The sequence below is a fragment of the Marmota monax genome, unplaced genomic scaffold, assembly GCF_021218885.2.
Source record: "Marmota monax isolate L192 unplaced genomic scaffold, Marmota_monax_Labrador192_F-V1.1 WCK01_AAM20220418_F8-fsc00005, whole genome shotgun sequence".
NCBI classification, from domain to species: domain Eukaryota; kingdom Metazoa; phylum Chordata; class Mammalia; order Rodentia; family Sciuridae; genus Marmota; species Marmota monax.
The window spans coordinates 6,017,872-6,033,694 of NW_026692254.1; the positions used below are offsets into that span (position 1 = coordinate 6,017,872).

The window sequence follows — 15,823 nt, forward strand, 5'->3', positions numbered from 1 at the left end:
CTCAACTTTGATACGGAGCAGAACTGTGGATCACAGTGAACCCTGGCGTGCGCCCCGACGGCAATCTGAACCTCTGGACAGGAGAACTTGGAGGGCCAGCGGCCTCTAGTTCCTCTGCGGTTGGAGGAAGAACCCACATTGGGGTCTGCCAGGAATAAGCCAAGAGGCCCCAGGATTCTTCCCAAGCCCTGATCAGGACCCCGCAAGAAAGAGGAGCCACCTTGGAACCTTCTACTCACCGACTCCCAGGAATCCCCCCTTGAGGCGGGCAAATCAACGCTCAGGGTTTTCCCCAACAGAACTCGGTGCGGCCCTATTCGCAGTGCGCAAAGGCAGGCCGCAGTGGCGCAGTGTGATGGCGCTTTGCTCTTCCTAGAGGAAGACAAGTATCTTGACCCGTTGTCCCCATCCCTGCGGGCACGAAGATTCTAAGAAAATCACGCAGAAGGCGGCGGAGATTCACGACTTGGTGCACTGCTGCACCTGCTTGGAGGTTGCTGGTGTGTGCGTGCGCGCGCACAGCCTAATTCTTTCTCAGCCCTGCTTTATGAAATTAGTTTTGTACGGTTGTACCTTTCAAGTTTCCATTTATTTTGGCTGTACCGTCTGAAAGGAGATTTCATTTCCGCTGGCATGACTAGAAGCCACGAATAAAGAGAAAGAAACGAATCCATTGAATCTCAGTATCTCAATAGCATTCAATAGATTTTTCTCGACTAAATTCAGAGCCCAGTTTGGATTCCCTCAGGCAGGGATTTTGTTTTGATTTTCTTTTGTGATGGTAGTGCCCCCCCCTCACACCCTCTTTACAATTATGGGTGTTGTTATTTTTTAAGGATTCACTAGGTGACTAACTCTCCCTGTTATCTGTTGAATGAAAGGAGTGTTACATATGCAAAACCAAATATCCCGCAGTTAAGTTGGAGATGGCCGGCGGAGATGGCCCCCACCGCCCCGCCCTATTATTCCACAACCCAGATGGGATTCGTGATTAGAAAATAAAATTGGCCAAAGCTGTCTCGGAATCCCTTTCCCACTTCTAATTTCATCAGCGGTATTAATCAGCGTTCAAAAGAGCAAGGAAATAACATCAGTTACTTTTAGACCGAAACATTCATAAATTTTAAATTCATTTTATGATTTCTAACTTTTTTTAGGACTAGGACTCATCACAGTTAGCATTTTTAAATCGAGGGTATGACCTTTCAAAACATATCCATTTTATGTTTTCAGCGTGTAGGTTAAAAGAAATCGTAAACATAAAATCATCAAGCATCTTTCTCCCCTTGGCTAGATCCTAATTAACTGACCCTAAGAAACTATCCCCATCACAACTTATTACTCACATGACTTTTATTGAAAAAATAAGTTTAATTTCCATGCCAGGGTATTTTCAGAGGGAAAACCCAAAGCAATTAAATACCTTCAGTGGAATGAAGCATAAGCAAAACTCAGCAAAATCTGGGTGTACAGAGCTTTGCTGAAATTTTTGTTTCCTTTTCTTTTAATAAAGTGACATTTTCTTTACAACTAGACATTTTATGTGGCTTTGCTATTTGTTCCCCCGCGATGCACGATCGGGGCTACTACACACTCGTGGGGTTCTGCCCCAGTCCCCCGTAGGTTTTATCTTTTGTTTCCTCGGCGCCAGGCTGGGAAGAGGAAGGGGGGACAGGCGGCTCGATCTGGGTCCAAACGGAGCGGCGCTGTGAGGCGGGGGGGGGGGGGGTGTTCTTTGCTGTTGTCTTTTCCTGGTGGCACCGAAGAAGCGGCTTGTCCTCTCTGAGGCCACAGCCTGCCTCAGAGGACAGATTGCCCCCCTCCCCCAGGCCGGCAGCACGCGTCTCTTTTGCGTCCAGATTGGCCGCGACCCGCGCTCAATAGCGGGAGGTTAATTTCCTTCACAAAGGTGAAGGGGGCACGGCTCCGGGGGGGCCCGCGCCCAGACAGGCGGCCCCTTTATTCCGCAGCGCCTTGATTAGAGCCCTTGATTTAGCATCTGATGTCAACCGGCAGACAAAATGCCCGCTCAGAATGAAAATGCATGAGAACGCGCGGGGAGGGCAGAAACCAACTTCACTGGGGTACACGACGTGGACCGCCCGTTTCAGGCTTTGGCCAACTCAATATGGATTAACCCAGCCCTGGAAGGCGCGGAGGCTGAGAGCAGCCCGAGCCCGGCACCTGCAAGGTTGTAAATCCCAGAGCCTCCAAGAACTTACAAAAAAAAGTTAAGAAATTCAAGTGGGTCTTTTTTTTTTTTTTTTTTTTAACCCAACCCAGCTCGTCCCCGCTCCAGTCCCGGGTATGCTGACTATTGAAGAAGCACTGTGCCAACTGTTTCTCAAACTCAAAAAAGAAATCTTTCCGAGGCCCGCAGCCGCGTGGAAGCTGCAAGCACAAATATCACCCTCAGCTGCAGCCAGGAGGTCAAATCTTCTACCCACAATCGGAACCCCGGGGTCCCGCGGCCCATCCGTCCAAGGCAAGGGCGGGTGCTGGGGCCTGGGGGACTTTACAGCTATCTTCCCTTCTCGATAATTTCCCAACTACCACGCGGGGATCCTGGCCCCTCTCCCGCCCCCGCAGCCCTTACTTAGATCTCCCTGCGCCAGCTTTTGCTCACCCCCGCCCCCACCCAATCAGCGCGCACAACTTCCCCCTCGGCTCCGGCTCGCGGATTGAACCCTCCTGACATATTTGGGGCTATTCTTCTCCTTTGTTGCTATTTTGCTCGCGACCCGCGGGTAATCCCCGAGCGGGAGGGGGGCATGCATTGTCGTGCTGATGGACGGGCCCATTTGGCGGCTCCGCGCCCCCCGGAGGAGAGACACAAAGCCCAGGCACGTGCGCCTCCCCATAGAGGAGCAGCAGACCGTGAAGGGAGGCGGGGCCGGGCGTGTGCCTGGGCCAGGCAGGGCGGCGGCGCCGGGCGGGGCGGCAGAGGGGCGCGCTCTGGGGCCCCGCGCCCTCAGGTACATCTGCCGCACCTACCGGGCGACCCCCGAGTCCCGGCCCCCTTTTTGCCGCTCCGTTGCCCTCCCACCCTAGCAGGCGGAGGAGCTGCGAACGCGCTGATTGGCTCTGGGAGAAGCGGGAGGCGAGAACAATGGCCCCCTCCCCCCGTTAAAAGGGAGCGGCTCCCGGACCCGGGGACAGGGACGCGCGTGCAAGGCGCAGAGCCGGGCTGAGCCGCAGCTGACGCCACGCAAGTCCTGCAGCCGCCGCTCCTGGGCAATGGGCCGGGGACACTGAGGGCCGCTGGGGCCGAGCGTAGAGGTGGGACCCAGCCAGTGCCTTGCCCTCATACCGCGCCAACATGCCCCGCGGCTTCCTGGTGAAGCGCAGCAAGAAGTCCACGCCCGTGTCCTACCGGGTCCGCGGCGGCGAGGACGGCGATCGCGCGTTGCTGCTCTCGCCAAGCTGTGGGGGCGCCCGTGCGGAGCCCCCGGTGCCAAGCCCCGGACCGGGCCCGCTGCCGCCGCCACCGCCGCCCACCGAGCGCGCCCATGCGGCGCTCGCCGCCGCGCTCGCCTGCGCGCCGGGCCCGCCGCCACCCCCGCAGGGCCCGCGGGCCGCGCACTTCGGAAACCCCGAGGCCGCGCACCCCGCGCCGCTCTACAGCCCCACGCGGCCAGTGAGCCGCGAGCACGAGAAGCACAAGTACTTCGAGCGCAGCTTCAACCTTGGCTCGCCGGTCTCGGCGGAATCATTCCCCACGCCTGCCGCGCTGCTCGGAGGGGGAGGCGGTGGCGGCGCGAATGGCGCTGGCGGTGGCGGCACCTGCGGCGGCGATGCACTCCTCTTCGCACCTGCCGAGCTCAAGATGGGCACAGCTTTCTCGGCGGGTGCTGAGGCGGCTAGGGGCCCGGGCCCGGGTCCTCCGTTGCCCCCCGCCGCCTCCTTGCGACCTCCGGGCAAACGACCAGCGCCCCCCGCCGCCGTCGCCACTGAACCGCCAGCCAAGGCAGCCAAGGCCCCAGGCGCCAAGAAACCCAAGGCCATTCGCAAGCTGCACTTCGAGGACGAGGTGACCACGTCGCCGGTGCTGGGGCTCAAGATCAAGGAGGGTCCAGTGGAGGCGCCGCGGGGTCGTGCGGGGGGCTCGGCACGACCCTTGGGCGAGTTCATCTGCCAGCTCTGCAAAGAGGAGTACGCCGACCCGTTCGCCCTGGCGCAACACAAGTGCTCGCGCATCGTGCGCGTGGAGTACCGCTGCCCCGAGTGCGCCAAGGTCTTCAGCTGCCCGGCCAACCTGGCCTCTCACCGCCGCTGGCACAAACCGCGGCCAGCGCCCGCCACCACCCGAGCGCCAGAACCCGAAGCAACCACCAGGGCTGAAGCGCGGGAAGCTAACGGCGGCGGCAGCGATCGGGACACGCCTAGCCCAGGCGGCGTTTCCGAATCAGGCTCCGAGGACGGGCTCTACGAGTGCCACCACTGTTCCAAGAAGTTCCGCCGGCAGGCCTATCTACGCAAGCACCTGCTGGCGCACCACCAGGCGCTGCAGGCCAAGAGCGCGCCGCCAGCGCCCCCGGCTGAGGACCTTCTGGCCTTGTACCCGGGGCCCGACGAGAAGGCTCCCCAGGAGGCAGCAGGCGACGGCGAGGCGGCCGGCGTGCTGGGCCTGAGTGCGTCCGCCGAATGCCACCTGTGCCCAGTGTGCGGGGAGACGTTCCCCAGCAAAGGCGCCCAGGAGCGCCACCTGCGCCTGCTGCACGCCGCCCAGGTGTTCCCCTGCAAGTACTGCCCGGCCACCTTCTACAGTTCGCCGGGCCTTACGCGGCACATCAACAAGTGTCACCCTTCCGAGAACAGACAGGTGATCCTCCTGCAGGTGCCGGTGCGTCCAGCCTGCTAGAGCGCGTCCTCCATCCTGGCCCCCAGGACTGTGCCTTCGCTTGGAGACCCACAAAAGAGAGCGTGCCCTGCACACCCAGACCCAGTGTCTGCACTGGGGCGCCCTCACCCCCGGGTGAAAGTGTCGTCTTCGCTTCTCGCTGTGGCGTGACGGTAACCCCGGTCTTCTCGTTGTGACTCCTTTTGGACCCCCACCCCCGACTTTGCGTTGTGTCCCACCCCCTACCCCCATGGCGCAACAGGAGTCAATCTCTTTCTGTACAAGGGAGAAAAGCTGTACACGTTTGTCTTGTGGTTGGAAGCCTCCCCTTGGAGGGGGCGAAGCTGTTTTTCTTGCTAGTATTCTCTGTGTTCATGGTCTAGAAATGCGGTTTGCTCTCGCTTACCAATCTCTGCTCTCTATGTATGTAGCGTACGGGTTGTTTTGGGTGAATCTTGAGGAATAAAATGCCTTTATATTTCACAGGCTGTAAATTGAACTTCCCACACGATTAGCTTTATTATGGCTTGTGAACTGCTGGAGTCTGGCTTTACCTTTTTGTATGTGAACAAATCAAATTGCTTAAAAAAGAGTTTTCTTTAGTATAGCCACAAATGCCTTGAACCGTTGTCTGTTTGGGATTGTTTTTGGGGGGAGGGAAGGGAATTTTCACAAGATGCTGTAGTAACTGCCTCAATATTTCACGTGAGACTTTTTGGTTTGATCATCTTTGTTGAGGTAGGACTATGAGTTCCCTCTAAATGTGTATGTTGATTTATGAGTAATTGTTATTTATTCTTTATTTATTTATATTATGAAGATTATGATATTATTTGATTGCAGATTCTTTTTTGGGGGTGTGCTCCCCCCTGCCACTCTTGACATTTCACTGTGCATTTTAGAAGAGAGCCTCTTTTCTAAAGGGATCTGCTAAAAGTTTTAACTTTTATACCTATCTGAGGGAGTTACAGACAACCTACCACTTTATTCTGCTTGGAGGGCCCCTGAGGCCCTTGTACAACTGACAGCTCTTACTTTTAAATGCAATCTCTTTTCTACATACATTATTTTCTTAATTGTTAGCTATTTATAGAAAGCTTCAATAGAACTGTTTCAACTGTATAAATATTTACTATTCAAATAAAATATTTTCAAAGTCAAAGTATGGTGGACTTATTTCTGAATCGCATAGTTTCAACAAGGATTTAAAAGAGATGATTTCTTAAAAGCTGTCTTTATTTATTATTCAGAAGAATAAAACCACTATCACCAGAGTTGTGGTTTTAGAGTCAAGCCTAAACTTCTGGATTCTGTCTTTCTGGCGGCTGGGGAAGGGGAGGATAGTCTCAGAAACACTATGGAACTGAAGGCTGGTAGGGTGTGCTTAGATATGTGCTGGAAACTGAGTTAGAATGAAGGTCATCAGCGTCCTTCCAGAGAAATCTAGGTAAATCACCATAAAAATCTACCCTTTTCACCAAGGAGCACCACTTTCATTTAGCAAATCTTTCACTCCCCTGAAATTTGGGGCTCAAGGTAGTAGCAATTCCTCAAATAAATAAAATTTTTTGTTCTTTAAAGATCAATTAAAAGAAAGAAGAAACAGTTTTATGGTTAGATTCCCAAAGTAAGGGAAGCAAACCAATTTCATATGTGGGTGTAACAGAAGTTAAGCACCGGGGTTTGGAGTAAGGCTCTGAAATAATTTTCCAATCAGGTAAGCAGTCTATTTTGAGGGGAAAGTGGAACACCATCTGTTTGGGGTATTAAATTTAATAACAGGTAATTACAGTGTTCTCTGTTATGTGTTACTCAGCTCTCAGAAGAACAATTTTGATGCTCACTAGTATTTTGAGTTTTCCTCTCTTTGAAACATTTGATTAAGAAGTTATGCTAAGCATCACAATTGTACTTTCCCTTTTGTGTGTTTTTACTACTTTTCCCCCACTAAATCTTAAGATTTTTAGAAATCTGTCTGGTAAAGGGATCCCCAAGAATAGCTGGGAGGAGAGTGGGAAGTCTGTGAGGAAGTTAAAAGGAAACGTGAGGAAAGGGATTTTTTTTTTCAGGTTCTGAGCCTAAAGTTTTGTAGGGGAGAGGGTTTAGTAAGAGGTTTGGCTTTTGGGAACACCGAATATTCCTCCCTTTGTGAAGATCTGCATACAGACTTGAATAACAATGAATGAAGGAGAAGCCTACAGGTAAGCTACCTCCAAAAGAAACTGCCATTCACCTTTCATCACTGAATACCTCATGTTTTACCAGTTTGGAAAATAGGAAAGACAAAGACTTAGGGCAGGCACAATATAAAAGCACAACATTTACAGTATCCTGAAAACTTGGAATGAAACAGAATCTCAAATCACTGGGCTGATAGCCATCCCCTCTCCCCCAGCAATAATAATATGGAAGTTTTGAAAATATTCTCCCTGAATTATATTTTAAAATATCCCCCAAACTTAGGGTCAGTGTATATGTGCTATGGCAATAAATAGTGTTCCTAACAACATGAGGTTTGGTCACACAACAAGGAACCAGACCTGTGAGCAGGAATGGTGTCTTCTCATATATGCGAGACTCAGTGTTTTTCTTGCCCATAGTCAAAAAGCATGAATTCACCTAGGATCCATCTTTCCTTTTAAAGTTGTTGATGGACCTTTATTTTATTCATTTATTTATATGCAGTGCTGAGAATCGAACCAGTGCTTCACACGTGCTAGGCAAGCGCTCTACCACTGAGCCACAACTCCATCCTGGATCCATCTTTATGAAGTTAAATATGATTAAGATGTCCACAAACGTGCTCCTTTAATCCTTGTGGAAAAAATTTTTTGAGTTGAACAAATTAAATCTTTTCTAAAATAAAAGCCAAAATTTCAGTTTTGTGAGATATCAAGTGAAACAGTACATATTCCATGGAGTACATTGAAGTTGACAAAACAGCGTAGAAGAAAAAGAATGTGCTCAATTTATTTCAAAGTAATCTGATATGTGTTATAATATCCACAGGAAGAAAATCAGATTATCTCTTTTTTTTTATGCCTTTCAGGATAATAAATTCCTAATTTCTATTATAGAACACCAAGTCAAAAGATGTGCACCTTCTTTATAAATATGCAAAAACTGGGAGGACATGTGTATGTGGGGTTGCTCCAAGATTGGAAGGTCATCCATGGAAGCCAGTCCAAGACTCCCACCCCATACCACAGTATGGGCTTGCTGGTGTCAGGGTTAGGATCAGGAAAAGCAACACAGTTAAGGAGGAGCCGAAATAAGGAACAAATAAAGGAAGGGAGTTGATTTTTGCCAATGCCATTCCACTTCTCTATTTTCATGCAGATGTATGATAAAAAGCAAAAGAATGTTCTGCACTCCTTTGGTTCTGAAGTGAGCCTGTGGCTGAAGCAGCTGTGAGACACACTGAACGAGTCTCTTTCTTCAGGGTTGATAATGTCCTCTTGAGGCATTTTTCCTGCCTATTACTGGCTTTGTCTTCCCTGGAGGTCTGGAGAAGTTGGAGCTCCTTCAGGAGCAGGAACGCTGAACTGGAAATGTCTGACCTGGGTGAGCTTGCCCAGAACAAGCAGGCATGCCCTTCTGTGTAGCACCATGGACAGGGTTATTATGCCTTTCAGATGACTGGGCTCATCCTGGGCTCAATATGGGAGGAAAATGTCTGGACTCCAGCAGTGCACATGGGGTGGCACATGTGGGCTGTCAGGGTGCCCTGCAGAGACCTGGGTACACACATTTGGGCAGGGCAACACCAGCCACAGGTGGATGCTGCTGATGTGGGCACAGCTCTGCTGCCAGTGTGGGAGCCAAGTAGCCTTCTCAAACCACCAGTTGACCTATTCCATCCCCTTGGACTTAGTTCCACAGCCATTCATGTTCCAAAGCAGAAGTGTCTTAATAATCCTAATGAATAGATACTTTATAGGAATTCTTTTTTGTATCAACTGTCTTGCAAAATAGAAAAGTGTCTCAAATAATGGTTGGATGGCATTATTGAGTCAAGTCACTTGGCTTCCTATAGGGGTTCAAAGCTTTTCATCTGTAAATCAGAGTTAATCCCCTGGTAGATGCCCTGAGGGGATCTGTGAGCTGTTGAGAGACATCTGAGGAAGATTCCCAAGACTGAAATGAAAGGTGGAAAGATCAGATCCTCTGATCTGTTGTTCTTTACATAGACAGGGAAGATCGCTTTGTCAGGAATATTCCATGTGGCACTTAGAATTGATTATTATAAATCCACTGGCCAGAGGAAGTCTTACTTTGAGCAAAACTTATTATCGTTTTGCAGAAGGGACATTGGGTTTTGTAGAGAAGTTTTCTGGCAAATAGACCCTGTACATGGTGTGATGTATCACCCAGTTAAGTTGCTACTGGGTCAAGATAAGTTACAATTTTTTGAATGACCAGACTAAAGAAACCCCTGATGTTGGGTAAAGGTAAAAGCTATGAAATTTAAAGAGCAATAAGAAGGAAACTGAGTCATTAAGAGTTATTAAGAATATTATGGATATGCCCAATTGCTTCTAGTGGCCAAAAGCACCAGTGAGAGAACTCCTGAATTGGTAACATGTAAGGATCTTGATTCCATTTGATTGACAAGGTGATGCCAAAGCATGGAACACAAGGAGACACTCAGAATTCTAATCTTAAATTTTGGAAACATCAGATAGGCAACATAATCCAAAAGCAATAGTCTGCAAATCCTACACAGGTGAAAGACAAAGACAGCAGCCAAATGCATCTTCAAGTCACATAACATCTTATGTTTGGGGGAAAGTTGTTTCTTTATTACCAAACTGCAGCATTTAATGACCAATACTCACAGGGAAACAGGAATGCTCTTTTCTCTGGAGTTGTGATGTCACTATTGTCTCTAACATGAGTAACACAAAGAAAAGGCCAAAAGTGGGAGCTGGTTCTGTAACATAAAGTGACTTGGTCATAGAGTCAACAAGAGTGTCCCCACCTACTGATCATAGGATAAGAAACTATTCCTGAGCACTCAGAGTGGGAATAGCATGCTCTAAAGGGCTGCTTTTAATTCCTGAGACTCCTGCATCCTAGAGTTTATTCTGACACCCTGGCAATTCATCAGACAAAGTCTCCCAGCAAGACCAGGTACATCAAATCCCAAGGAAGAAGGGGTTAGAGAAGATCTTACCTGCCCAATGATTTCCATAAATAGGAGAGTCTGTTTCTCTCAGAGAGCTTGAGAACTCCTCCCTCCTTCTGAGGTTACTCAAGAAACTGATTAATAATTTTTCACACTCCCCCCAATCTTGTGTAAACAACTACCTACAGCTTTTGGTGTCATCCAGGGTAACTTCTAGGCAAGAGGATTTTCTGAAGGCAAATGAGGCTTGTTTCTTTGGACACATTCCCTATGAAGAAATGCGGAAGAAAATTACTACAGGTCAGATTAGGTCTTGAAAGCAACAGAGTCTGGTGAAAGGTGTCACCAATAAGGAACCTGTGATGAACTTTTGGAATGAAGGAAAATGATTTCTTACAGCTGGATGAAAGAAAAAAAATTAGCTTACAGATTTATAATTCACAGCTTTTTTTCTTTATTAAGGCCTGATATGCTTCTCAGAATCCTAGAACATATTTGAGCATATGATTTTAAGTCAGTTAATGTATTTTTCACTTACTCAAACACACAGCCCTTCATTTCTTAAGCCTCAACTGTCGTAATTTATCTACCATCTACTTTTCTTGTGGCTTGTTGTGCTGCATCTGGGAAGTGGAATATTCCACACACGCCCACTTACTTCTATATGGTGAGCAGATGGGTTATAGGCTGAATACATTCGTATTTGTCTCTTTTGAAGATTTCAGTACAGTGTGGTCTTCTTCCTGGTGGCATTTCCATGGTACTGATTTTTTTCTTCTTTAGTTCATTGAAATAAGCCCACACTACTGGGGCAGACAATTCCTGGAACATTCATCAAATTGAAATAAAACCTATAGAAAATTTACCTTCAGTAGGAGTCACTCAAAGGCATGATTGTTGAGAGCCTGTGTTTCAGGAATGTCATATTCAAACCTTGAAGCTTGTTGACACCATTTGCATTTAGTTTCCCAGTATGTGACCCCTTCCTAGGAACCCGGGCATTCACTGCTGCTTCCATTTGGTTTGAACTGGTAGACAGAGCATAGCCTAGAAGCCAAACAATAACACAGGAAACTTCAACCTTAATTCAGTATTCTCTTCTTTCACTCATCAAAGAAGGCCCTTTATTTGAATGCAACATCTGCTTCATCTCTGTTGTGCAGAACCAGAGCCCGGATGCAATGCCTCCTTCTCAAACTCTACTGCCAGGTGACACTCACACACCTGACGGGGATAGGAAAGACAGAGTGAGCCAAGAGGCCATTGTGTGTTGAATCTGATAGGACACCTAGAAGGTGTTAGTACATGGAAGGGCGGATTTCAGAGAAGGGCTCTTTCTATCAGTGAGAGAAAAAAATTAGGCTACAATTTCCTTCCAGCACAAACAACAGAAAAGAATAGGAGACTTAGGCTAAAATGCACGTGTCTAGTATTGCCATTTAAAAGCTTATCGCATCAATTGATTGTAGCTCTTTTCTACTGCTGTCTATCTACTGTATTATGTAAAACGGGCCTTTGCTATTCTAGAATACAGCTACAAAGAGGTTGTTATTCAGAGATGGGCAGAAACTGATAAGCACAGTATACATGAAAATGATCAAATTCCTAACTGTCAGGGACAAGGGGAGATGAGCCAAGTCACAATCTATGGGTGTCTAAATTCAAACAGAATTATGTTAGATCCATTCAAATATTTTATACCACAAATGAATGCATTCTCCCCACCCCTTGTGTCTTTGAATAGAAGATATTTATTGCTTCTTTTGAAACAGAATTATTATCATCCTTGATACATTCATGAGTGTTTTCACCTAACTGTCTTGATAAATTACCAAGCAGAATTTATAATTTTAAATCATTTCAATGAAACAGTTAAACAATTAATATTTGGGATTTGTACCAGAAAATTTTTGCTCTGTTAATCACAGAAAACCATGTTTCTCTCTCTCTCTCTCTCTCTCTCTCTCTCTCTCTCTCTCTCTCTCTCTCATTAATTAATGCTTTGAGTGAAGGCATAACTAGAATATTTCTTTCTGCATCAACTTTCATGGAGTAAAACAAAAGCCAAAATATGAATATGGTTCTAAAACTTCTCAAATTATATCTATATTTTTTTCTGCAGCCAGTAGCTTTAAGGTCCTTATGGAAATGACAAAGGAATAGGAAATTTATGTTTATTGATTGTCAGTTATGTGTGAGAACCAAATATAATCTCATTTCATTCTCATGACAAGTAAAATGGGTTCTTATTTCTATCTCATCTTTTTATACATTTTTTTAATTTTAGTAGTTCTAATCAGTCGTACACGACAGTAGAAACGTTTTCAATTCATTGTACACAAATGGAGCTGAATTTTTCACTTCTGTGGTTGTACATGAAATAGAGTCACACCATTCTTGCAATCATAACATATACCTAGGGTATTGATGTCTGTCTCATTCCACCATCTTTCCTACCCCCTTAACCATCCCCCGGCTTTGCCCCATCCAAAGTTCCTCCATTCATCCCTCACTCCCTCCCCCATTATGGATTAACATCCACTTATCAGAGAAAACATTTGACCCCTGTTTTTTGGGGGGGATTGGCTTATTCCATTTAGGATAATATTCTCCAACTCCACCATTTGCCTGCAAATGCCATAATTTTCTTTTCTTTCTTTTTTTTGGGGGGTGGGGGGTGGGTAATGGATAGCTATTTTTTAATTTTTTATTTATATATAACAGCGGAATGCATTACAATTCTTATTACATAATAGAGCACAATTTTTCATATCTCTGGTTGTATACATAGTATATTCACACCAATTTGTGTCTTCATTCATGTACTTTGGATAATAATGATCATCACATTCAACCATCCTTAATTACCCCATGCCCCCTCCCTTCCTCTCCCACCCCTCTTCCCTATCTAGAGTTCATCTATTCCTCCCATGCTCCCTCTCCCTATCCCAATATGAATCAGCCTCCTTATATTAAAGAAAACATTCGGCTTTTGGTTTTTTGGGATTGGCTAACTTCACTTGGCATTATCTTCTCTAACTCCATCCATTTACTTGCAAATGCCATGATTTTATTCTCTTTTATTGCTGAGTAATATTTCATTGTGTATATATACCACATTTTCTTTATCCATTCATCTACTGAAGGGCATCTAGGTTGGTTCCACAGTTTAGCAATTATGAATTGTGCTGCTATAAACATTGAAGTGGCTGTGTCACTGTAGTATGCTCTTTTAAGTCTTTTGGGTATAGACCAAGTGCCGCAGTCTGGCTGGGCACAAATCATGAGCCACTGAAGCAGGAACAAACTTTATTTTTAAACTGCAGGAAAACACTTCACACAGCTCCCGGGGAATCCTCCCAAATGCCACCAGGCTTGTCCAGGAACCCCCAGCCGGAAATATATCTCCCGGAAATCCCTCCTCCCGCACTTCCCCAACCAATGGGAACTCTCGGGGAATCCCCAGAAATACCCACGAGAACTCCAAAATAGTGCGAGAACTCAAAAGTTGCGGCAGAGGCGGATAGTAATGCCTCGCCTGTCAATCAATACTGTTGGCAAAATGCCAGGGGCCATACAGACTCGGCCGTGGCTCTCAGCAACCAAGGAGAGAGATAGCTGGGTCAAATAGTGGTTCCATTCCAAGTTTTCTAAGGAATTTCTATATTGTTTTACAGATTGGTTGCACCACTTTGCAGTTTCACCAGCAATGTACCTTTTCTCCCACATCTTCGCCAACACTTATTGTTACTTGTATTCTTGATAACTACCATTCTGACTGGTTTTTTCTTTGTATTTTTAAAATATGATAATTCAGATTGGAGATGACTCAAAAAACTTATATGCCCATGATTCCTACCTTGACTTATTTATAACTGTGCTTTCATACATTCTAGATCATCCTGGGATTCAAGAATTATTGCTTCTTTGCACTATTTCACCATTGCTATCATTATAACAGGAAAGCCAGACCAGAGGTCGACAAACTTGGGCCTCTGGAAAAAACCTGGCCATGAGTCTGTTTTTGCAAATAAAGTTTAATTGGAAAGTAGCCTTAGTTTCTACAGCAATGTTCTTAACACAACTGCAAAGTTCATGATTGTGATGGAGACCGAGTATCCCACAAAACCTAAAGAACTTACTATTTGGCTAAACTTTATAGAATATGTTTGCTGACAACAGCATCATGCAGGAGGCAATAAAAAATCATTATTATAGATCTCCTACATTTCTGCCTTTGGTTAATGGAAACTTGGTCCTTATGAAAACTGTGTTATGCTCAGTGCTGTCTTGATTAAACTCCACCATCTACCACACTTAATTCTTGAAAATGGCAAAATTGAGTTTGACTACTTTTACAGGTGTCAGAGCATCAGATGGTGTTTTTTTTTTAATCAGATCACTTAAAGAGTTGATCAGTTTTTTCTGAAAGCAGAACACTGTTTCCAAATTAGTTTTCTTAATATTGTTCATGTTTATCACGTCCATCATGGTGACTCTCAGGCAGTACATACAAATCCTGACCTGTTAAGTTGGCCATAGTAATCTAGAGGAAGAGAGCTGGGGATATAGCTCAGTTGGTAGATTGCTTGACTCAGAAGTACAAGGCCATGGGTTCAGTCCCTAGTACCACTGGAGGGGCAGGAGGAAAGAAAGAAAGAAATCTAGAGGAAATTTGTCCTTGGTTAGAAAGATTTCTTCCCAACATAATGGTTAACTTATCAAGGAAGATCACAACTTTCAGATGGAACCATAGGAGATTGCTGTTTTTAGAAGTTAAAAATAAGTTCCATGTCAACAGTTTATATGGTTCAGTCTAACATTTCAAGGAATTTTGGTAACCATTAGTTTAAAAATTGAGTTAAAGACAGAAGATGACTTTAATTCAGCATTGACTCATTTCAAAATAGTGTTAATTCAATAGCAACAAATACATTTCCTGGCAACTGCTGACCTCTGTTAATTGTGCAAATATTTGAGCATTTGGGCATTTAGAGCAACGTCCAACAGTGAGATATCAGCTCTGATTAGAAGTTCCTATCATTACTTGAAACTTTTTTCTACAACAGGTTTCTGATACATCGGTGCATCAGTGATGGCAGGGCTATGTTTTAAATGCACCCCCCCCAAAAAATTAATGTGTCAGAAATGTAATACCCAATGCGAGTGTTGGGAGGTGAGGCCTAATGGGAGGTTTTTGGGTCATTCATGGGCAGAGCTCTCATGAATGCATTAGTATTGTTATTTTAGGGAGTGGGTGTATTATAAAAAAGAACTTGACCCCTCTTGCTCTCTAACTTGCCCTCTAACATGCCTTCTGTCATGGAATGGTGCAACAAGATCATCACCAGAGACCAGCCCCTAAATCTTGGACTTCCCATCCTCCAGAATTATGAGCCAACACATTTCTGTTCATTATAAATTACCCAGTCTGAAGTATTCTTTGATAGCCACAAAAAACAGATAGACAACCTGTGTTGTACTTTCTCAGCATCTATTTTTTTTCAGAGCTCTGATATGCAAAGTACAGACCATTGACCTGCATCATTGGCATTTATGTAGGAGCTGGTTAGAAATGCAGAATTGCAGGCCCCACCTTGGACCTGCTAAATCAGAATCTGCATTTGAACAAGATCCCCAGGGAGTCTGTGTGCACATTGATGTTTAATAAGCACTAGGTCTAGAGTGTGAGATCTTGGTCAAAGCTTGAGTTATTTCAGTTGTTGCCACCAACAATAAATTTGGCCTGGGATGAGTTGATGACTTGGGAGTCTGAACTAGGGGCTGGGGGCGGCATTAACCTCAACTAATGGTGGATTTGTAACAATATGAACAGCTAATATTAGTTTATTTGC

At 45.8% G+C, this 15,823-nt stretch overlaps 1 protein-coding gene across 1 annotated transcript; it reads left to right on the forward strand.

The window, feature by feature from the left end:
- The first annotated feature begins 3,008 nt into the window (after positions 1-3,008).
- Positions 3,009-6,002, forward strand: Insm1 (INSM transcriptional repressor 1). Its single transcript, XM_046438670.2, has one exon. It carries the CDS (start codon positions 3,320-3,322, stop codon positions 4,859-4,861), a length of 1,542 nt encoding a protein of 513 aa, XP_046294626.1. The 5' UTR covers positions 3,009-3,319; the 3' UTR covers positions 4,862-6,002.
- The last annotated feature ends 9,821 nt before the right edge of the window (positions 6,003-15,823 follow it).